Consider the following 24612-nt stretch of genomic DNA (forward strand, 5'->3'; position numbering starts at 1 on the left):
GTGACTTTAAAATCAGGAGGTTTTTGAAATGGTCCATGTTCTAGACACCAAAGACCATTAACTTCTTGCCAAAAACCGCTGGGTGTTTTTTTATTTTTAATTGCTTGGCAGTTGTGATTCAAATAGAAGTACAAAAATTTGCAAAATGTTGAATTTTGCATAACAGGCCCCCTTTAAATGAAAATCCAAGGAAGGACAATAAGAAAAAGAGACCAAGTATGGTTTAAGGTTTGCTAGAAAAAAAAGCATCTTTGTTTTCTCTAAATTAATATGGTTGCATGAGTTGCGATTGTGAGCTAGAATAGACATGAAACAGATTTCTGGAATAATGTTTTCTTAGGTGTAGGCTGTGTTGCACATTTATAGGTTTGCAGATACAGAAGACCACAAATTAGCACAAATACCTTAGATGAATTGTCAAGCAAAGAGATGGAGGGTTGATAAAACATGTCTATCTCAATCATGAACTCCTTTGCTTACCACAGTGTTCTGGAGTCAATTTAAGTTTCCATTGTAGCAAAATGATATGTTAATAAATGAGTAGACACTTTATATGAATAGTGTGCAAGAAAATAACATGAAGGAACATGACACCGTGTGTATGATTTCACTGCCACCAGAGGCGGTTTTCTGTGTGCCTTATTTTAGTAAGAAGGAACTGACGCCTCAATTAGATGACATCTTTCAGAATGTTGGCGAAGCAGTAGTCCATAAAAGCTTCAAAAACAGATTGTCCCACTTATGAGGGTACATTCCAGAGAAAAATACAATTTAACCAGACACTTCAAATAGGCTCTGATGCCGGGGGATGATGTAAGAAATTATGTGGATTAAATCATGCTAGAATTGAACATTTTGACTTCTTTACTTGCATCTTCTGCATAACTGAACTTCAACTACAAAATTGCTGCAAGGAAAAAAAATGGTGGATTCACAAAACTGATTAGCCGGAAGATATGACTTTATTTAGAAGTTCCACAGTAAATGTGGTGATGTCATAGACAAGAAAAATATTACAGTGAATAGAGAAAAATGAACAGACTGAAAAATACATCCCAAAAAACAATGTAAAAATAGCTATGCAGTACTACGAGAGAATACATTTTAACTTTTTGAACTCAGACACAAAGAACACAAAAAAATTAAGTGCTAAAAGAGTGAATTTTACATAAAATGTAAATTTTACAGGCTTTAATGGAATCATGCCAGTTTCATAAAAACCCATGTTTTTTTATAAAGGTTTTGCGCTCAGATGAGTTTTTTTTTCAGTCGTATGAAAATTAGTGTATTTCACAAAACTGTACATTTGTAGTGGAAATGCATCTACATACCTGAGATACATATTTCAGCTACAGCTAACATGTGAGCTGTAATGTCTTACAAAAACAGGGACAGAATCTTGCATGATTTTTAACATTATTTATTTGATTGTTTTATACACTGAGCATAAGCAGCATTTTTACAGCACATCTGATTAATGTCAGAGTTTACCAAATTTCCAGTGGAATCACTTGTGAGTAGACAGCAAGTCAAAAACAAGATTAAGACAAACAATAAAAGAACATTAAAACAACTTAGAATAATGTGATTAAAATTTGTCTCTGCAAAGTGACATTTCCTTTGTTGTTTTACAAACAAAAAGCTTCAATCATCAGCTTAGTAACTTGAATCTTCTGGCTTTGCTTTCTTTGGCTATACAGTGAGAAGAGGTCTGGTTTAGTTATAGTTCTGTGACAGTTTGTTTTGATTGTGAGATTAAATTTATTTTAAACTTATAAACAAGAAATAAAAGAAGAAATTACAGTTATGTTGAGAGAATCACTATTTTACTACTTTTATTTACTTTCATTTTGATTTCAGTTGGAAAGGCTTGACTAATGACCAATTGACATGTCATATTTTTGAAATTATTATCATCATGCACTGTAATTGTGCATCCATTTACAGTGCAACTCAAAGTCAGGTATTTTTACTTGAAATATGTTTAAACTTAAAGATTGATGAAGCGTAAGAGATGGGTGGAATGAGTGGAAAAATATTATAGATACAAGGAAAAAAATTCTGTCTTCTCATTATTCTGATTTTTTTTTGTGGCTCCATGTTTAAAACCAGTCACGTTAGTGACTCACCCACTGGCTCAGGGAATCCGTCCACACCAGCCTTTGATTTCCTTAAAGACGAGTCGAGTCAAAAACTGTGAAAAAAAAGAGCCACTATTCAGTTTGTGTGCAGTAAAACGATTACAGGTAGTCACCATAACAACAGACAGAAGCCAGAACAAAGAATTTAAACCACTGATATTAGAGATTTTATATGTTAGCACTACAGTAGCATTATTTCTGACCAGGCAGGCTAAGATGTCAGCAGAGATGAGCATGTAGAAAACATTGTTCCAGCCGGTGGGTGAGATCAAACCAGCCAACAAAGGACCCAACGCTGCACCTGCAAAAATCACATAAAAACATATTTGCTGCTGTCTTCAGTAAGCAGAAATGGTAACACTATTTGACGTGGTGTACATAAGACTGACATGACACTGTCATAAACATCAGTAAGTCTTCATGAATATTTATGACCGTCTTTTAATGGAAAGTTGACATTATTCAAAATGTCTTTGTTATGACAACTGGACATCAACCTAGAATCATCATTACTCATAAATTTGTCATAATAATTAATTATCAATATTATGAATCTGTTTGTTATTACATTATCATTTATTGGTAGTCTTAACTGTGACAGACATGAGGTCATTATAATTGTGTGATTAATATTTTCCCTTAGACATTGGACTTGTTACAGATGTCATTAAGTGTTATTACACTGTCAAAAACTTTAACAAGTCATTAATATTTCCCCCACCTGAAATAAAGTAGAACAAGTAGGATTAATAATAAACATGTCATTAAGTTTTATTGCACTGTCAAATGATTTAATAACAAAGTCATTACATCAAGTAAAATGAAACAAGTAGCAACAGTTATGAACATGTCATTAAGTGTTATTACAGTGTCAAATGCTATGCTAACAGAGTCTTATCACAAGTAAAGTGGAATGCAGTGGATTATTTATAACTACCATCACAGCTGTAGAACAAACCCTTTGTACGTTGGAATAAAACAAAAGATAACTTGTTCTTCAAAATGAGGGTTCAACTTCTGGTCAGTATATTGTAACTCTGAAATACTGATTAAAAAACTAAAACGGAATTATTTATTCTTTAACTTATGAAAAAAGTTTCTTTCAACAGTCCTAACATTTTTTTTGCTAACACTCTGAAAACAGGGAGATCTTCTTCTTGTCTTCATTTCCTGGAAGCAGCTCTTTAAAGGCATCCGAAAATGCTCAAAAATTATAGCTGTTCTTGCAATAGTTGTGGTCAGTGTTAATCATGGTGAAAACCTTTTCATGAATTCTAAATTGGTGAATCTCTTCTGGACATTCTCTTAGTGGGTGATGACTCGATTCATTGTGGTCACCTAAAAAAATGAATAAAAACAAATAAACAAAAAACAATGTGATCTTAATCCAGCATTTATTTAAATATTCAAAAAATGTCCCTTGCTGCACACTGTCAGAATGGTAGAGTGGCAGACAAGTTAACATGACTGGTTGTTATAAAGTGCAATACAATTATTTCTTAATACAAGTAGCATAATAACTGGAGCTGAACAAAATTATTCTGATCAAATATTTGTTTGGCAGAAGTTCATACAGACTGCCACTGTTGTTGTTCAAAATACATCATTTAATGTATAATTTTAGGCACATGAGTATCTATTCACTTAATGAGCATTTGAAAGCATTTCCAATCAGATACTCTGGCTTCTCCATGTTTGCAAGAAGTTAATTAATAAATAGATTGAACACCAGTTTTACATTGGACAACAATAGTTATCTAAACGTAACTTATTAAGTTGCTGAAAATGTGCTATATAAATAAAATTACCTTACCTTACCTTAACTCAGTTGGTGAATGTTGATTCCTGGTCCCCCTTCTGCACTTACTTGTCCCCGCCCACCCCCCTTCATCTGAAGAAAATAGTAACACACAAAAAAAATGACTTACCTAATTTTCCTGGGGAATATTTTATCTGCTTCTTTCTCTGGTGGTTGGTCCTCATCATCATCCTCCACACTCGTAGCATGTCTTCATTTAGCATCCTTTGTCGCCCCCCCAGCCCCTAACCATCATGTGTACTTAGGTTAACATGGGTCTTCATGTGGATAAAGTCAACAAAGCAAAAAACACAAGCACTGTGTCACATCAGCCAAGTTGCTAAATAAGGATAACTTTGACTAACATAGCAGCTCTTAATTTGCTCGATTAAAATTGGACGACGCTGAAGTTGGTTTCCGATTCTAGCTTCCAATTCGGGAAATGGCTAAAGGGCAATTCCACCTAATTTTTCACTACCTTCCGCATCTTTAATTAACTCTATCTTAAAAGCTACAACACCTAGACTCTTCAAACCTGGTCTGGATTATTCTGCTCTAATAGAAGAATATTTATAGCCATGTTAATGATTTGTGAAACCTTTTTCTGATTTGTGAAACTTCTAAAAAGAGCAATTTCACCACTTTTTTGTTTTAACTTGGTCCAGGTTACAGATCCTGATCTATCACATGGAAAGTGTGATCATATCTCAATACAGTAGCTAAAAGTGCAGCACAATATTTTTTTATTCATTGTTAAAGTAAAATTGTGAAGGTAAAAAGAGCAAACCTGAATATTAACAAAATACATTTATTTAGCATAATTTCTTCTGTACCCTTGTTGGCCCCCATCTAGAACCGCCCCTGGGCAGCAGGTCTATCATTAATAATTAATAATACACATCACATCAATACTAAAACCACAATGTGAAACTTAATCAATCATAGCAAAGTGTTCTGTATCATATCAGCCTCAGGAGATGATTGAGGGATGAAGAGATGGTGGTTCTATAGGTTCTGACCGGTAGTGTTCCTCTCCTGATCCATTCATACAGCAGCACACTGCGCCACCAGGGGCGGATCTACTGGGGTGGCATGGTGTGGCAGTTGCCACCCCAAATGAGAGCCTTGCCACTCTTGTTGCCAACCCAGCTGGCGACTATGAATTAAATAAATAGTTATGGGAAATCAGACATTAAGCGCATGAATCTCTTTTTTCCGACAACATTGAATGCAACACAATGTAACCTGACACCTACTGCTGAGTAGCGGGAAGTGCAAGAGGACAGAGCGCGAGGCAGCAGCATTGATAGGATGGAAATAAATTACTGGACTGGACATTACGTGACTTATCGTGCGCCACACATGCGCCATTGCTGTCCATTGAGCCAACATTATGGGTGGTCAGAAAATACCACAGTCATGCAAAGAATCTGAAAAATGGACGCAATATTTAGCGGTTAATTCAACCCTATGAATTAGATAACAAGGGCTTCACATTTAACAGGTGAGGAAAAAGTTTTGACTTAAAGAAAACATTGAACAAGTGAGCAGTGGGTCAGTTATGCTAGCCTAAATGGTGCTAGCCTTCTATTGACTTTGATAACCTTAACATGTGCTTCGCAGTTCGGTGTGTTTTGGTTCCGTTGGCACTAAAACAGGTCAACCCACCCACCAAGTCATCAGTAGAGCAGCTGTTTAAATCAGCTAATCAACCACCGCTGTGCTCAGGCTAAAACTTATTAATAATCACAATATAGACATTAAGCCTGACAGCATAATGTAACAGACTGGATGTTCTGTTTTAGTGTTTTTGCTACTTTTTTGTGTGGGAAATGTTTGCGTTTTTGTGTTGATTCCCCTGATCGGTAATCTCTGCTCTATCTGCTCGTTGAGCTGTTGTCTTTCAGTTGCCGTGGCAACGGGTCCATGTAAAGTCAACACACAGAGTGAGAAAAGGCAGAATAGAAGTGGTGTTTGGTTCTTCACCAGTTTATCAGCTTTATTGTGGCGCATTGCAGCCGCTGCAATTCCTAAAAGTTAAAAAAGCGACAAAAACTGAAGTAATCATCAAACTACGGCTCCTACAGCATATTTAAAATAAAACGATTGACCAATATAAGAGAAATTTGCCCCTTCTTGCATCTTGACAGAACTAACAGAAACAAAACTGTTTATAGATGTGTATCACAGAGAATTTATCAAACATCAGTTTTCTCCTCTTTAATTTAAGTCGTATTTAATAGATATATCTGATAAATGAAGGCGCTACGAATATTTTTGTGACAGATTTCTGCTCGTCCTGCATTGGGATAAAATGGTTTTCTGGACATAACTCAATGAATCACATAGCGACTAATAGGCACTGTCCAATTCAGTAATACATATCAATTAGCGGGAGAATGAAAGACAAAAATAATTAACTACACAATATTAAGAAATTGTATGTAATCCTCAGTGCTTCATGAAGCTCATTTTGAAACAATGCAAGTTAAAAACAGTATTTTGCAACAAGTAAATCAAGTAAATTAAGTCAAATGTTAGGTCTGTGCAAGCTAAATGTGAGAATGAGACGTTTTATATATATACTATATACAGTGGGGCAAAAAAGTATTTAGTCAGCCACCAATTGTGCAAGTTCTCCCACTTAAAAAGATGAGAGAGGCCTGTAATTTTCATCATAGATGTACCTCAACTATGAGAGACAAAAGGAGAAAAAAGAAATCCAGAAAATCACATTTTCTGATTTTTAAAGAATTTATTTGCAAAATATGGTGGGAAATAAGTATTTGGTCAATAACAAAAGTTCATCTCAATACTTTGTTATATACCCTTTGTTGGCACTGACAGAGATCAAACGTTTTCTGCAAGTCTTCACAAGGTTCTCACACACTGTTGCTGGTATTTTGGCCCATTCCTCCATGCAGATCTTCTCTAGAGCTGTGATGTTCTGGGGCTGTCGCTGGACAACACGGACTTTCAACTCCCTCCACAGATTTTCTATGGGGTTGACATCTGGAGACTGGCTCGGCCACTCCAGGACCTTGAAATGCTTCTTACGAAGCCACTCCTTCGTTACCCGGGTGGTGTGTTTGGGATCATCGTCCTGCTGAAAGACCCAGCCACGTTTCACCTTCAATGCCCTTGTTGATGGAAGGAGGTTTTCACTCAAAATGTGACGTTACATGGCCCCATTCATTCTTTCCTTTACACGGATCAGTCGTCCTGGTCCCATAGCAGAAAAACAGCCCTAAAGCATGATGTTTCCACCCCCATGCTTCACAGTAGGCATGGTGTTCTTTGGATGCAACTCAGCATTCATTCTCCTCCAAACACGACGAGTAGAGTTTTGACCAAAAAGTTCTACTTTGGTTTCATATGACCATATGATATTCTCCCAGTCATCTTCTGGATCATCCAAATGCTCTCTAGCAAACTTGAGACGGGCCTTGACATGTACTGGCTTAAGCAGGGGGGCACGTCTGGCACTGCAGGTTTGAGTCCCTGGCGGCGTAGTGTGTTACTGATGGTAGCCTTTGTTACTTTGGTCCCAGCTCTCTGCAGGTCATTCACTAGGTTCCCCCATGTGGTTCTGGATTTTTGCTCACTGTTCTTGTGATCATTTTGACCCCACGGGGTGTGATCTTGCGTGGAGCCCCAGATCGAGGGAGATTATCAGTGGTCTTGTTCCATTTTCTAATAATTGATCCCACAGTTGATTTCTTTACACCAAGCTGTTTACCTATTGCAGATTCAGTATTCCCAGATAGGTGCAGGTTTATCATTTTGTTTCGGGTGTCCTTTGACAGCTCTCTAGTTTTGGCCATTGTGGAGTTTAGAGTGTGACTGTTTGAGGTTGTGGACAGGTGTGTTTTATACTGATAACGAGTTCAAATAGGTGCCATTAATACAGGTAACAAGTGGAGGACAGAGGAGCCTCTTACAGAAGAAGTTACACGGCTGTGAGAGCCTGAAATCTTGCTTGTTTGTAGCTGACCTAATACTTATTTTCCACCATATATTGCCAATAAATTCTTTAAAAATCAGAAAATGTGATTGTCTGGATTTTTTTTCTCCTTTTGTCTCATAGTTGAGGTACATCTATGATGAAAATTACAGGCCTCTCTCATCTTTTTAAATGGGAGAACTTGCACAATTGGTGGCTAACTAAATACTTTTTGCCCCACTGTGTGTGTATATATATATATATATATATATATATATATATATATATATATAAAAAATTCCCTTCTCACCCTCCTCGGGTGGTCTGTTTCATCCTCTGAGCTCGGGTCCTCTACCAGAGGCCTGGGAGCTTGAGGGTTCTGCGCAGTATCTTGGCTGTGCCTAGAACTGCACATTTCTGGACTGAGATGTCTGATGTTGTTCCTGGGATCTGTTGTAGCCACTGCTCCAGTTTGGGGGTGACTGCCCCGAGGGCCCCGATGACCACAGGCACCACTGTGGTCATCACCTTCCAGGTCTTTTCCAGTTCCTCCCTGAGGCCCTGGTATTTCTCCAATTTCTCATGCTCCTTTTTCCTGATGTTGTAATCACTTGGTATTGCTACATCCACCACAACGGCTTTCCTCTGTTCTTTATCCACCACCACAATGTCCGGTTGGTTCGCCATTACCATCTTGTCTGTCTGGATCTGGAAGTCCCACAGGATCTTAGCTCGGTCATTCTCCACCACTTTTGGGGGTGTTCCCCACTTTGATCTCGGGGCTTCCAGTCCATATTCTGCACAGATGTTCCTGTACACTATGCCCGCCACTTGGTTATGTCGTTCCATGTATGCTTTCCCTGCCAGCATCTTGCACCCTGCTATTATGTGCTGGACTGTCTCAGGGGCCTCCTTGCACAACCTACACCTTGGGTCTTGTCTGGTGTGGTAGATCTGAGCCTCTATTGCTCTGGTGTTTAGGGCCTGTTCCTGGGCGGCCAGGATGAGAGCCTCTGTGCTGTCCTTGAGTCCAGCTTTCTCCAGCCATTGGTAGGTTTTCCTGACATCAGCCACTTCAGTTATTTGTCGGTGGTACATCCCATGTAGGGGCTTGTCCTCCCATGATGGTACTTCCAGCACCTTGTCTTCTGTTCCCCATTGCCTGAGACATTCGCTGAGCACATCGTCTGTTGAGGCTTTGTCCTTGATGTATTTATGGATTTTGGATGTTTCATCCTGGACAGTGGCTCTCACACTCACTAGTCCTCTGCCTCCTTCCTTACGGCTCGTGTACAGTCTCAGGGTGCTGGATTTGGGGTGGAACCCTCCATGCATGGTTAGTAGCTTCCTAGTCTTAACATCCGTGGCCTTCATCTCTTCCATTGGCCAGCTAATTATTCCGGCAGGGTATCTGATTACTGGTAAGGCATAGCTGTTTATTGCACGGATCTTGTTCTTGCCATTGAGCTGGCTTCTCAGGACTTGCCTTATTCGTTGGAGGTATTTGGCTGTGGCTCCTTTCCTTGTGACCTCATCGAGGTTGCCATTTGCTTGTGGTATTCCCAGGTACTTGTAGCTGTGCTCTATGTCTGCTATTGTTTCTTCTGGGAGTGAGACCCCTTCTGTGTGGGCGACCTTCCCTCTCTTTGTAACCATCCGACCACACTTCTCTAGTCCGAATGACATCCCAATGTCAGTGCTGTAGATCCTGGTGGTGTGGATCAGTGAGTCGATGTCTCGCTCGCTCTTGGCGTACAGCTTGATGTCATCCATGTAGAGGAGGTGACTGATCGTAGCCCCATTCTTGAGTCGGTATCCGTAGCCAGTCTTGTTGATGATTTGGCTGAGAGGGTTCAGGCCTATGCAGAACAGCAGTGGGGACAGAGCATCTCCTTGGTATATGCCACATTTGATGGACACTTGTGCAAGTGGTTTGCAGTTGGCTTCAAGGGTGGTTTTCCACAGCCCCATCGAGTTTGCAATGAAGGCTCTTAGAGTCCTATTGATGTTGTACATCTCTAAGCATTCAATGATCCAAGTGTGTGGCATTGAGTCATAGGCTTTCTTGTAATCAATCCAAGCGGTACACAGGTTGGTGTGTCGGGTTTTGCAGTCTCGGGCGACTGTGTGGTCTACAAGGAGTTGGTGTTTGGCTCCTCTGCTATTTATGCCAATGCCCTTCTGTGCCTTGCTCATGTATTTATCCATGTGCCCGCTTATCTTAGCCGCTATGATGCCTGACATGAGCTTCCATGTTGTAGAGAGACAGGTTATTGGCCGATAGTTGGATGGGACTGAACCCTTCGAGGGATCCTTCTGTATCAGGATTGTGCGCCCTTCAGTTAACCATTCAGGGTGAGTCCCATTTTGTAGCAGCTGGTTCAGTTGAGCTGCCAGTCGCTCATGGAGGGCAGTGAGTTTCTTAAGCCAGTAGGCATGGATCATGTCAGGTCCTGGTGCTGTCCAGTTTTTCATACCCGAGACTCTGTCTTGGACATCTGCCACAGTGATGGTTACCGGGGCTTGTTCAGGGAGGTTGCTGTGGTCCTCTCGTAGAGAGGTTAGCCACTGTGCATTGCTGTTGTGGGATGCCTCCCTTTCCCATATGCCTTTCCAGTATTGTTCAGTCTCCAGCCTGGGTGGGTCTGCTCTGTTGTTATTACCCTGCCATTGAGAGTACACTTTGGCTGGTTGGGTGGCGAAGAGCCGGTTAATCCTCCTGGCTTCATTCTCTCTCGTGTATCTCTTTAGGCGGCTAGCCTCTATCCGTCTTTTCCATGGTGGGTATTGGGTCTCATGGTTGCTCTTATAACCAAGCATCTCAAGGATCACTGATGCTGAGTTGTATATCATTGGTTTCTGTTATGGTGTTGGTAGGGATCGTTCTCAATGCTGCATTCACATCTTCAATGAGACTTTCTGATGGTACTTCACTGAGCCGTTGTAATTGGCATCGGGGTCGTCTGGTGTTCATTCGGGCCATGATTCTCTCTCTCAGGTCAGTTGCTGCCTCGTTCAGCTCAGATGGTTCATTCATTACTGGGGCTACATCCCCAGTCTCTGGGTGGGGAGTTGTAGTTGACTCCCTTCTGACCTGGCATCCTGGCTCCTTCCCGTAGCACTTGTGTCGTACCTCGTCAATCTCAAGTTGTGACAGCAGTTGCCGTTTGCGGATGTTGGAACACTGAGCTACTAGTTGTTTGGCAGTTAGTGTTAACCATTCCTCCCACAGTCTTTGCATGTAGCCCCTCTGACTAGGATTACTTGAGTAGTAGCATTCCAACAGATCCATGTTTTCACCTCTCGCCCATTTCCGTCTTGTTCCAGTAGCCCACTTTTCATCAGGGTGCTCTGGTTCCCCAGCACCTGACGCAGACCTTGTTTGACCGGGCGACGTCTGAGCCGGCATGTCGTGCTTATTTGTGTCTCTCATGGTATGAGGTAGGCTATATAGCTCCAAGGGTCTTGCCTAAGGACCCACACTGACAGCTCAATGTCACCGTTGTAACTCTTTGCCCCAGCCCCCAGCCTGGCCTCGAACCCGGGTCTCCCGGGTGGAAGACTGGTGACTTACCTATTGAGCTATATATATATATATATATATATATATATATATATATATATATATATATATATATATACTAGAGATGTGCTGATCAGGTTTTTTCTTGCCTATACCGATAGTGATCACCCATGAGGGCCAATCACCGATACCAATACCAATCACATAATTTTTTTATTTATTTATTTCTTATCATAAACGCTACAGGTTACATTATGTGGAAAAAGGAACCATGAATTCACCTTAATTTAGACAAAAACTTGTTTTTAATAACTTTTTCCAAGAAAAAAACTAAACAGGCATTGTGCAAATTGTGCTGCTATCAATAATACTATCTTTAACAGACTGATAACATATGGAGGCTCTGAAGAGGTTAAATAATGCAAAGAGCCAAAATAAAACCTCTCAACATTGCCAAAAAATTCAAGTATAAAACTTAACATTCAAAGGCAAATACAGGATCCATTACAATAAACAATCCAGAGTTACTGAATGAAAACTTCCTGTTAGCATGGCGGCTAGCTGATTACTGCTAGTTCTGAGTGGCTGTTTCTGACTGAGCAGAGTAATTATGCAGAACAGGGAGGAGATTGATTATTTTTTTTAGATTATCTGTCTCATGTTAGGACAGCGAAAGTTTTAATACGTATGTAAAATGTATTTTTAGGTTAGATGCTGCAGCTTTAAACAGAGGTTCGGTGTGAGAGTCACTACCAGGTGGAGCAGAAGCGGCGCTCCGTCTGTGAAATATTACTACCTGTAGCGTAGCAGCGGTTCAACAGCAAGAGCAGAACTAGCGTCTTACATCGCAGCTCCAAGACTTAAATCATTTTGCGGGTTATTTGTTTAGCTTTCTGACCGTCATGCTAATCCGGGTGAGTGTTTGTAGCTGTGCGCTGCTTTACCTGCTATCTGATCCTCCATATGTCTTTTTTACTGCAATGAGTCTCGATGTAGCCAAACTCCGTCAAGTATAACATTGTTTTTATGTCGTATTAGCTTCGTTGTGATGATGCATTTTGACCTGCTTCAATTTTCCGCCGCAACACGCAAACTTCCCCATTCACTCAGTGCGTTATAGTTCCACATCGCTTAAGATTTGTTGCTGCGCGTTTTGTGCAGAGTGAAGGAAAGAGGAGACCAGCTGCACAGGCAGGCTGAGAAATGAGATGCAGGTGATCGGTATCGGCAACAAGAGCCAATGATCGCCGATCACCGATCATGCAGTTTTTCACGAAAATCTGCCTATTATGGTCGGTGACCGATCGATCGGCACACCTCTAATACATAAACACACTGGCATTTGCTGCCACCCCTGGAAAAATCCCTGTCCCCCTCTTGCCACCCCATAAATATTTTTCTAGATCCGCACCTGTGCGCCACAATGGACACATTTGTTTTAATTGCCTGTATTCATCCTCACTAACATTATTAGCCTGGGATTTGCGTCTGTATCTTTACGAGAGGTTTTACTTCAAAGGGCGGTGGAGTATCGGGTTTAAATAGACACTGTTGAAAGCAGCTCACCGCGGCTGCGTAGTATCCGTCTCCAGGCAACCGTGACAACAGCGTTGGTCTGTAGCGTTCTTGGGAGTCCTATTTACATCTCGCCACGACAATTTAGCTGACCTTAATAGATCCTGTGTTTTATTTTGGTGATTATTGTTACACTTAGACACACCTATCACACACATATCAACACAATCAGACATGTATAGAAATACGGAACAAATTGTGACCCTTATTGTTTCAATACGGAACGCAACATTTAACAGCCAAATATGGGACGATTTTGTATTTTAAGGGACGGGTGGCGACCCTAGGTGACACACTTGGGCTTCTTTTTAAACAGGAGGTCTGGCCATTATAATTTGTTTAAGGGAAGATTTCTTCTTCACCAACACACTGCATGCCTGTTCATGCACTGCTGCACTGGTGGATATGGTGTATTACACTACTTACAACAGTCTTAAATAATGTTTTAAATGTAACGTTCATAAGTGCTTTGTAGACATCTTGCTGTAAAACTTTAGGATCAATTAAATAAATGTATAACAAGTGACATAGTAATGTAATAACACACAAAGACACATAACATTTTACATTTTGATAATTAACAACTATTATGATATATTTATTACAGGTGATGATTTTTGGTTAATGTCAACTTAAAAATGTCATTATTTACCAAATGACACTTTATGACAACAGTCATAAATGTTCATGACAGGTGTTATGTCATGTTTATGACAGTGTCATGTCAGTCTTATGCACACCCCGTCAGATAAAGTGTTACCGCACAAACCACTAGGGCTGGGTGGTATGGTTTAAAAATAAAATCTGATTTTTTCATACCAAATCCGATTTTAATAGATTTTTTTTAAAATTTTTGTTTAATTACATAATTAATAGCAAAAGAAAAAACGTCTTAAAATTATGAGAAAAAAACCCTCCTGTTTAGTTACATTAAGATTTGACATAACTGCTCAGCTCAAGTGTTACTTCGAAATGCACATTTTTTTTGCACGATCATTTGAAAGTCCTGCCACTGATAATAATTTAATGTGGATGTATTAAAAGATGAAGCATTTCCATTAGGTATGAAATATTATCTGTGAAACTGATACCAACTTTATAACTTCATAAAATGCTGAGCATACCTCATTTTATTTTTTGGAGGCGGGAGGAGCAAGGGGAGGGGAGGGGTTATGTTCAAGCTCTCATAAAAGAATTACTTCATTCTGGGAAGATTATTAATTTAATCTTGAAGAGTTGATAAAAATTCAAAATTCAAATGAATAGAAGGTCAAACAAGACGGCGGCTGTGAGGCACCATTTTCTTAAATATGGAAACTGTTGAGACGCTTTACCAAGGTCGAGAAAGAGTCACATGCTGTTAAACTAATAGCCCATAGTAAAGAGTTACATTTTTGATTCTGTTAGACACTAAGGCTCATTCCTCAGAGAAACAGAAACTTATCAGGCCACAGAGACATGATGTGATTTCAGGGAGTGTCTTCAGTCCATATAATCAGCTAACCTCCTCCTTCTCCTCAGACGCCGCACAGACTTTTTTTTAGAAACTCTTCTCAAATGTAATGGTAAAAGCGTCTGAATAAAATAAGTAAAGTCTGAATGCTTTTCTTGGCTGATTTTATGCTCCATGCGTCAATACAAATTATGATTCATTGATCAGGATTTTCATTCTCAACAAAACCCAATTTGTTTTAGTTTCCAAACTTAGATTTCACCAAAAGCATTTATACTAGCAGTTCTCAACGTGGGCGGTACCGCCCCCCAGGGGGCGTTCAGAGGACGGCAGGGGCGCTGGCGGACATTTTTACAAAAGGGGGGCGCTGAGATTCCTCTGGGGGGCGTTTGGTCGAAGGTAAACTTTACACCTTAAATGCACCAGTTTAGACTTCGAGCAACTTGGTAAATCTGTATTGTGTTACATTAAAACATGCTTGGCTGCAACGGTATAGATGGCAGCTCTTCTTCTATTCAGTGTTTGTTAGCTTATTGGCGCTACTCCGCTCCTGCTTGTAGCTTCACCGGCGTTACACCAGCTGATGACGTTGCTGAGATTCACTTTGTCTGGTATTTTTGCCAGGTCTGTGATCATGTCAAAGCAGCAACTTATATTAAAAAGTGTTTTATTTCTGTTTAAAGGCTGCACGCATCCATGGAAGAACAACAGAAAATCTCTCTTGTAAACATGTAATTACTAAAATCATTATACTCTCACTTTGTATCCCTCTGAAAAATGAACCCATTTAAATAAAGAAATCCCTCCATGGTGATACCACGATAGAGAGTGTTCATTTTATAGCGTTAACACGGTGCTGTAAGTGGTCCGGTATGAAACGGGGGTGATAGGACAATACAGCACTTTTAAATTTCAATAATCGGAATACTGCAATTGTTTACATTGTTTTAAAAGGTTTATGTCAGTCTGCCTTTTCCCCATCGATAAGCTTCCCGAACGCTGCGCACCTTAGGGGCTGAAAAAAAAAAGACGCACATTGCGCAAAACTCTGAAACAGGAGAAGCGGGACATAAAACGGAGCGAAGAACTAGATGTGAATTATGGCATAAAAACAGAGAATCCGACGCTGAACAGTGAAAAATCAACACATGATGTGAAACACATGACGATTAGGCGGCGCAGCAGGTGATGAGTGAAGATTACTGATGGTCAATAAATGACAAAATAAATCTAGCAACAGGAAAGAAACTAAAGTGGACATAGCAATAAACCAAGAGAGGATAATACTAATTAAAGGAAACTAAATGGAAATGAATGAAGAACAAAATGCAAGAATAAACTAAGAAACTAAAGTAAATACAGAGGAATAAACTGGTATGGCAAGACCTTTAGAGTAATAATTAATACAGAGACTGTATGGCAAGAATAAACAGACACTATTTCCAGATTAAAGATAAAATAATATTGTTGAAGTGTCATGGGTTTGTTGAGACCACATCTAGTACTGAGAATAAATATATCTTACAGACCATAACAGTAAGGAACTGATCACTTATTTATGTTTTTAATTAGATTTGATATATTTATTTCTTCAATATTATTTTTCATGTCAGTGTTAATGTCATGAGGCTGATGACTCCATGACACTTTCAATTTGACTCATTAGGATTTGATTAAGAACCAGATTTGTTCTTTGTAATTTCTGTCCAGTAAAACTATTAATCTATAAATCAATAGACAGGTCTATATAAAGATATAATCCATGTTTCTCTCATATTTGTATGGCATTAAAAGGACCTGGAACTTTAGTTTTTCCACTGAAAGCTCTGGTTTGAACATTAAATGCCATGTGGGTGAAATTTTATGGATGATACTCTGATGTCCCATTCTCCTGAAGGCAGCACAGAGCTGCACCACCAGAAACTGACAGAAACACTGAAGAGATGAAGAGTTATGATTAATGTAGTTACAGTTCTATCCATGTTTTAATGTTGCAGAGCTCAGTCGTTTTGCAAATAGATCAAAGTTTAAACTGGCATGTTGAACATCTTTTATCTGGTCATTTATTTAACAACTAGAAAATGGCACAGAACAAGAATATTTTTGCACTCTGATTGGCTGCTGTTAGGCCTACAAATTTTAACTTGAATGTTCATTGCATTTTTCTTAGACACCTGTGAAAATAATTTCTATTCCCATGACTTTTTTGTTCTCTGGGAAATTATTTTTGATGATAAATGCAGAAACAAGCATAAAAATCAAAACATTTACAATAGTGATAGTTATATTAATAGTAAAATAATAGTCAGTGCAAAGTAGCCTACAAATTCTTTGGTGGGGGCGGTGAGGGACCTGGATAAAAACTGGGGGGGCGCTGGGCTGAAAAATGGTTGAGAAACACTGATTTATACCTTTTGGAATTTACATGCAAACATGGCCACCCTCTAGCTCTGCCCCTGTTTCCTTTTACACCCAGTCATGAGAAAATAATTTAGCTTTGGATTAAAGGGAAATATTTACTGTATTGTCAGTTTTAGGAGGAAGTAACCATTTGTGGTTTGCATTTGGAAAGCTGATATGGACAGGTTTTATGTTCATATAAAATGACTTTGTTTTTCCATCAACTTACTAAAAATGTATTAAAATGACGTTAGAAAAATCTAAGTTTGCATCAACAGATGAGGGGATGTACGGTTTTCACAATGCATACCTATTGATCCAGTGCCGTCAATGATTGCAGTAACAGTTGATAAAGCTCTGGAGTTTCCTCTCAGACTCTCGTGTGTTCCCTGCAATAAAACAGAAATATCATGTCTATCAGGCTTTAAAGTCTAGGCACAGGAATGAGATAAGGAAGCACAGGATCTAATGTTATGATGTTTCGAGATCTTACCAGGTCAGCAGATACAGCCGTGGTGATCAGGGCGTACGGTCCGTTCACAAGGCCTCCACACAGCAGCAGCATACCTATATGTGAAAATGTTAATTTAAATTCTTTCATACATTAAACTCAAAATATTTAAAAATCTAATGGCTTCAAGTGTCTAAATGTTCCATTAATCGACCTCTTTTCATTTATAGATGTTAAAACAAACAAGCTCATCTAGTGTGACATTGCATAATATGCTGCTTCTCTCAGCTGCTGCTTCCTGAAGAAATTTTATTTCAAGCCATGTTTTGCTGCATTGGCCATAAAAGTGTTTATTCTGAAAGCTTTATGTTTATTTAGCCTTAAAAACCAGTCAGAGTTTAGATAAGGCTGGCTAATTACCTTTCACAGGTCTGGGGAAAGTTGTTTGACATCAAAAGTTTAAAGTCTGTGCATGTATTATTTAGGTAAAGTAGATAAAACATCCGTCTGAAAATTTGTGTCGAAATAATATAAAAACCAGAATTAATTGCCTCTTACCAATTGTGATCCCGAGGCTCTTTTGTCCAATGTAATTATAGAGGAAGAGCTGGAAACAAAATGAACAGAAGGTGTAAATAAAATAGAAATGACCACCATCCCACTCCTTCATAAAGTTAACATTACATATGGACTTCTAATATTAAACTAATAAAAAATACCGTCAACAAATTTCCCCTAAGCAAATATGGCTTAGGGTAAAATTTGCACTTTTGGATATTAGGACCTAAATTTTATACCTGTAGACAAACTGATTTCTAACATCCGGTTTCACTCTTTTTCTCCACATAACTCAGTATTCTTAATAATAGGGGTAAAAAATTATGAAGTTTTCAAAACTCTACAGTCATATTTGATAAATTAGAATATGTATTAAGATGTGGCTTGTTAATCAGATTAAAAGTACCTTTTGAAAATGATGGCCTTTAACCAATCGATCAACTTTATTTATACCATTAAGGAAATTTGCTTGCAAGTGAGGTGAGTCGAACAGCAAATCTGACATAAATGCACAATAAATATAAATATTACATAATTAGGGATGTTCCAATCAGCTTTTCTGCTGCCAATTCCGATTCCAATCACCTATGAGGTCCGATTACTGCCAATCACCTGGATTGGCTGTTAACTTTTCGCATTAGGTATAAATGCTACAATGTGATCTGGAAAAATGGAAAAATTATCTGGCAATAAATTCACCAAATTTAGACATAATACATCCAAAATACTTGCAGTTACAATACAGCAGCTATTCAGTCAAAAGGACAACTGAAAAACCTGAAATCAGTAAAATAATATTTAACAGTAAGGTTCTCAGCCTATATCAAATAATGTCAAGAAAAAGTGGAAACATTCATTCAAAGTCAAATGCAGGTTGCATCAAAAGAAACAATCCTGAATTACTGAATTAAAACTTCCTGACAGCATGGCTAGCTGTTCTGAACTGGCTCTGATTGGTTGTTTCTGACCGAGGGAGGAGGCAGAGGAGATCGATTTTTTTTCAGAGATTATCTGTCTTATGTTAGGACATAGCGAAAGTTTTAATACATATGTAAAATCTTTTTGTTTGTTTGCTTAAGTTACATGCTGCAGCTTTAAGCAGACGTTCGGTGTGATAGTTCAGTCTGGTGGAGGTTGAGCGGCGCTCCGTCTGTGAAATATTACTACCAGTAGCGCGTAGCAGCGGTCCAACAGCGAGAGCAGAATCAGCGTCTTACACCACTAGCTCATTGACTTAAATTATTTTCTGGGTTATTTGCTTAGCTTTGTGACCGTCACAAAGGCTAAGCAAATAATCCACGCCCTTCCAGGTGAGTGTTGGTAGTTGTGCGCTGCTTTACCTGCTGCCTGACAGCTTCAGATATCATTTTTTCCTGCATTAAGCCTCAATGTAGCCAAACTCTGTTAATTGTCATGTTGGAGTTTATTCATTTTTGTCTCTGTGCTCCACCAGGTCTGTTAACCAGTTTCAATACACGACCAGAACCCCTCAGTGTAAATTACCTTAAGAAATAATGAGTTTTGGTTAAGTATAAAAACAGGCTGTTGATCAAATGTTACAAGCCATACATGTCATACAAATGGAACAGATACAGAGTACATTCACCGTCCAGCGCTGGACCACACTTGGCACACCTTATGGATGAAACCAATAACCGTACCGCTGTGTGCACCCCCACAAATGTGGTATCAGAACGAGTGGCTCGATGCCGTGAGGGGAGCTATTACTTCTGGTGGGATTCGGAGTTACCATGGCAATGTAAATTGTGAAAAAAGACCTCCAAAAACCCCATTCAAGTCAATGGAGCGAGGCGACGGAAAATCTGAAAAAAAAAAAAAACTATTTTCGAAGGATTTCTGTGTCGTCGTGATTTGACGTAGAAATGCCATTCAAATTTCAGTTTGTAGATACATCCGTGATCTCTTCTAAAGTAAAGACGGTACTTTGATACAAATTACGGTTTCTCCACATTTTGTCTCCAAGCGACCTAAAGTTTTCGATTTTTCGGAAAGTTAGAGTGTGAGTGCCGCTCCACTAGAGTGTGGGTGAGAGTGGATTTCTGACCCCAAAATTATTTTTTACTTGCCCTCACGCCCACAAATATCGCCCGATTTGCCTAAAAGTCGCTCAGGACGTAGATACCCACGATTGCTCCGGTAAAATGTTTTCAAAATTTCCCTAGGGCAGGGGTCACCAACTCCAGTCCTCGAGGGCTACCGTCCTGCAACTTTTAGATGTGTCTCTGCTCAAACACACCTGGATCAAATAAACTGCTCATTTCCAGCCTATTGCAGAGAGGAATGAATGCTGGTGAGGAAATTCAGACATTTTGGAGCACAGGTGAATCTAAAAGTTGCAGGATGGTAGCCCTGGAGGACTGGAGTTGATGACCCCTGCCCTAGGGCTTACCGTTTTCTCTCCAGGTTATTCCGACCGATGTGGCGCGACAGGATAAACTCACGCTCAGACCTGTTTTTCCATATATTTCTGAAAAATGTCAGACCTGAGCGCACATCATCTATCTCTCATCGCTGTTAATACTGTGAGTGAGGTAGAGATATGAAACGCGGGAATATCGGAGAAGACAAATAGCCTTCTCATACGCTTCAAACGGTTTTCGAATACATGGCACGATTCCTGAACGGGAAGGAGTTGTTCGAAGGGCTTTTTTGGTTTCAAAACAGGCTGGTTTGAATAGAATTTTCCCACACTTTGGCTCTCACAGCTGCAGGGGATTGATTAATTACCATAGCAACAGAACACAGAGCAGGGCACAGCAGCTGCTTAGGACTGCAAACATGCCATAACTGTAGTTCTAGCTATGGGCAAGACTCAGTTATAAAAGAGGCCACAGCAACATGTCAGAACTACAACATGGCGGAAATGTCAGCTAAACAGAAGTTACTTTCACCCTGTAGGCCAGTGACAGCTGAAGTTGGCAGGGGATTAATTACACAGAGCAGAGCAGGGCACGCCATGTTCTAACTGTGGCCAACTCTGAGCATTATACAAATGATTTAACACTAACTATTACACATGGGATTAGTTTGGCAAGTTAAAATTAAGCTCACAGAAAATTTCAAAATAAAAGCCTTGAAGATTATTACATCATAGAATTGGTCTTTTGGCCATTAGATAACTGGTTTAACCAAACAACTGTTGCGCATGGCATTAGTGTTGACATTTCAAATGACACTTACTACAAAATTTCAAAATAAAAGCCTCAATAATACTCTCAGGTAAGTGATATTAGCTTTTATGATCTTTTTTCCTCGAGATAGTTATAATATTAGTTCAATCTGGAGAGACTCAGTCGGACAAAAGGGAACAATTAAAAGATTTAATGACAGGAATGAATAACAGTTCTTTGGCGCTCGGGCCCCGGTAGCTGAGTTGAGCTGAGATTTGATGTGAACTCCATGAACATCCCGATAACTGATTAGGGATGCTCTCCCCCGGGGCCCGACACTGGTGGTGGTGGTCGGGAAAGGGTGCCATCCTAGAGCTGAAGGATGTGGGTGGAGAAGGGGAGGTGGTGGGTTGAACGCAGCTGGGAATCAGCTGACGGCTTGGGTGTGGATCCTTTTACGCAGAGCCTGATTGCTGATTGAACGCGCCGGGTGAGGTCCAGCGCTGAGGTCGGAGATGAGCATGATGTCGATGGGCGAACGAAGGGGGTGGAGTCTTCCAGCTTGAACTTTCGCTAAAGCTTCCATATTAGAAGATAATAGAAGATATAATATTAAAATGTTTTCGACATTTTGCTAAGGCTTATATTTTTTTGTCAGCGTCCTTGAGACCGACGCTGAGTGTCTCAAGTATAGAAACTCTGTCTCTGGCTAAGAAAAGTACGGGTTGTAGGCCGAAGGAGTGCAGAAAACTAGAAGACGAGAAGCTGATAGGAGGAAACAAATTTGATTGATAGAGGGGTTTTCATGTTATGATGCTCATCTGGAGAATGAAGGCCTGCTAAGGAAAGAGCTGAAATAATACCGGGCAAGAGAGTGAAGGATAGTTGAAGGCACGGAGCCAGGCAGGAGTTGGGAAGCTAGGTGACACAAATATATCTGGAGAAAGGCTGTAGGGTAGGGTGCCCATGGTAAGGGAGCCACACTGAAAAGTATGAGGGAAAGGAAAAACACTGAGACATGGACCAACAAAGAGAAAGGCTAGGACAAGGGCAGGCTGAAGGGGCAGGCAACGCTGGGACATGGGCGAGCTGCTGGGGCTGAACGACGCTGGGACATGGGCCAGCTGCAGGGGCTGAACGATGCTGGGACATGGGCCAGCTGCAGGGGCTGAACGACGCTGGGACATGGGCCAGCTGCAGGGGCTGAACGACGCTGGGACATGGGCCAGCTGCAGGGACTGAACGACGCTGGGACGTGGGCCAGCTGCAGGGGCTGAACGATGCTGGGACATGGGCCAGCTGCAGGGGCTGAACGACGCTGGGACATGGGCCAGCTGCAGGGGCTGAACGACGCTGGGACATGGGCCAGCTGCAGGGACTGAACGACGCTGGGACGTGGGCCAGCTGCAGGGGCAGACACGCAGGGTTACTGGGATGGCATGGAGTCAGACTGCTAAAGGGCCAGCTGATGGGTTACTGAGATAGCTTCAGGGAAACCGAAAGGTTGGCAATAGAGCTGATTGGTTGAGGGACAAAGAAGCTAGAAGTAGACTTGCCGGTTCAATCTTTGGAGGATGCGAGTGAGTAATAACAGGTTAAACATACAGCAAGGTTACAGCAAGTTTACACTTTGGACAATGTAGACCAACCACCACCAGCGAAATGCGGAGTGCTCGTCTGGTACAGAGTGAGCTATGGACACAGGGAAGAGATGCATAATTATAAGAAGAGAATACTGAAAAAGACAGGAGTGCTGACATAACATCGAGGGAGTGCTCGGAGACAGGTTGAACATAATCTAAAGCTATGGATGAGCATAAAGAGAAACCAAGATTCGAAATGAGAATAAAAGAAACAGGGGACATATAGAAAATAAAATTACAGAGCATGACTGAGATTGAACATGAAATGAGCGATTCCATCTAATAGCTGAACTGAACTGAGCAGAGGTGGAGAGAGACGGCTCATCAACAATAGAGTCAAAATGATCAGGGGTGAAACGAGCAGAGATAAGATTAAAGTTGGTTGATGACATGAAATGGAGTGATGAAGGTTCAGCTTTATGGTAACACACGATTGATGACAGCGACGACTTGGGATTGCTTGCGGAGATAGCCCCTCAGGAAACAGGTTACGGCCAGGGAACAATTTTGTAAAAGCTGGAAACTCGAGCTGTTGAAGGTGAAGCTGAACCAACTATAGGAGGTCCCCCCAAAAAGGGCCATGCCCGACGGGCTGAATTTAAAATGGGAAATAGAAAGGAAATGCCATCTTAGACTCGTCGAAAAGCTTTGACGTGTTGAGACGTGCCATGTGATTGAACTCCACTGGACCCGGCAGTGGGGTTGGGAGTTCAGACTCTAGATGGGGCTGTGAGCTTTAGGATACCTGCAAGTGCTGATTGCCGTAGTGACAGACCCACGAGAATGACTGGTAAGTGTCTAATGTCTATTGGCCTAGAAGCGAGACTGGAATGAGCACATTTGAGTGTGGGACCGGGGTAAGCGAGAGAACTAACTGTGTAACCTGAAAGTGGCAGGATGGCCTGGGAAATAATCTGCTGATTTCAGGAGATCTTGAGATAAGAACTGAGAAGCGACCAATGGGACTTGAACTGAACACATCAGAATATGGGACGGATTGGTTGATAGCGGTGAAGCAAGTAGACCAGGAATATCCTGAAGTTGAAACAACTAAGAAAAATCTAAAACTTAAGCTACGAAAAGAATCACTTGTTGATCACCTGCTGAAATAGCGACTGCCAGACCATTTAAATCCTCTGGATTGTTCTGTACTGTGCTACCTGAATGAAATATGAAACACCGCTATACATTGTGCGTCTGGAAAAGTTCCTATAAATCGGATGCTAAAAACATGTTTTACATTGAGACTAAACCAGTTTCTATTTAAGGTTGCTTTTGATAAGTAGTGAATGGACACTGAGCAATTTTTTTATTTTTTAAAAATTTTTTTTGGAACAATGATTGGACAAAGACCCTCATCAATAGGAATTAAAGGCTGATTAATAATTAGAAAAAGCGCTGGACGGGCTCAACCGAACCAAAGAGGAATTATTAGCCGACTTCATGTTACGTTGGCAAGCCACTCTACTTCACGTATCGCCGTCGCAATGGAGCAAAAGTCCACAATTAGGTAAATGATAATTCATGCCTCAAGCCGCTGATATGTGAAGGCCAGCCGAGACCCGAACCCCTGCTCCGGACGAGATTAACTGATTGAATCGGCTGTTTAGGTCATGATAAGAGATACATTTAAAATATGCTAGTTTTAGAACTTGCCATGTCTTGATTGGAAAGCCCAATTATAGTTTTCAGATTAATAACTTATTCTGCCCTATTAACCTTTATGTTACCAGCAGGTTGTTTGAACTGCCCTTTGTGTGGGAAACCATCAGAAGTTCCAGCTTCACACAAACTGTGAAAAGCCGTGAAACAGCAGGAGTCCTGGCCAGTAGAGAAGTTCTGCTTCCGCTTTAAGATAAAAGTGACAATAGGTGCTTGATCTTGAAAACAAAGTGCAGGGAGTGACTAACTTTAAAGAGGGTCAGAGACAGCTCCTGGATGGATGAGCAAGGATACGCCTTATTTGAAGAAATAGAAGACTAGAATACGCCTTTAC

General features: G+C 40.5%; 1 protein-coding gene across 3 annotated transcripts in view; it reads right to left on the reverse strand.

Annotated features, from left to right (window-relative positions):
• Window positions 1-1404: 1404 nt before the first annotated feature.
• Window positions 1405-24612, reverse strand: part of slc37a2 (solute carrier family 37 member 2) — a 66059-nt gene continuing 42851 nt past the window's right edge. The window contains exons 13-18 of one of the 3 annotated variants that reach the window (XM_008428668.3): window positions 17843-17891; window positions 17327-17400; window positions 17144-17222; window positions 2345-2442; window positions 2130-2194; window positions 1405-1692 (exon numbers count right to left, since the gene is read on the reverse strand). In XM_008428668.3, the coding sequence (XP_008426890.1) occupies window positions 2138-2194; window positions 2345-2442; window positions 17144-17222; window positions 17327-17400; window positions 17843-17891 (357 nt within the window). In that variant the 3' untranslated portion in view covers window positions 1405-1692; window positions 2130-2137. Of the gene's footprint in view, window positions 2195-2344; window positions 2443-17143; window positions 17223-17326; window positions 17401-17842; window positions 17892-21169; window positions 22666-24612 lie in introns of those variants that run through there. The other 2 variants (XM_008428667.3, XM_008428669.3) reach the window with 2 other exon arrangements.

This window comes from Poecilia reticulata, chromosome 14 (genome assembly GCF_904066995.2).
Source record: "Poecilia reticulata chromosome 14, P_reticulata-male-v2, whole genome shotgun sequence".
NCBI classification, from domain to species: Eukaryota; Metazoa; Chordata; class Actinopteri; order Cyprinodontiformes; family Poeciliidae; genus Poecilia; species Poecilia reticulata.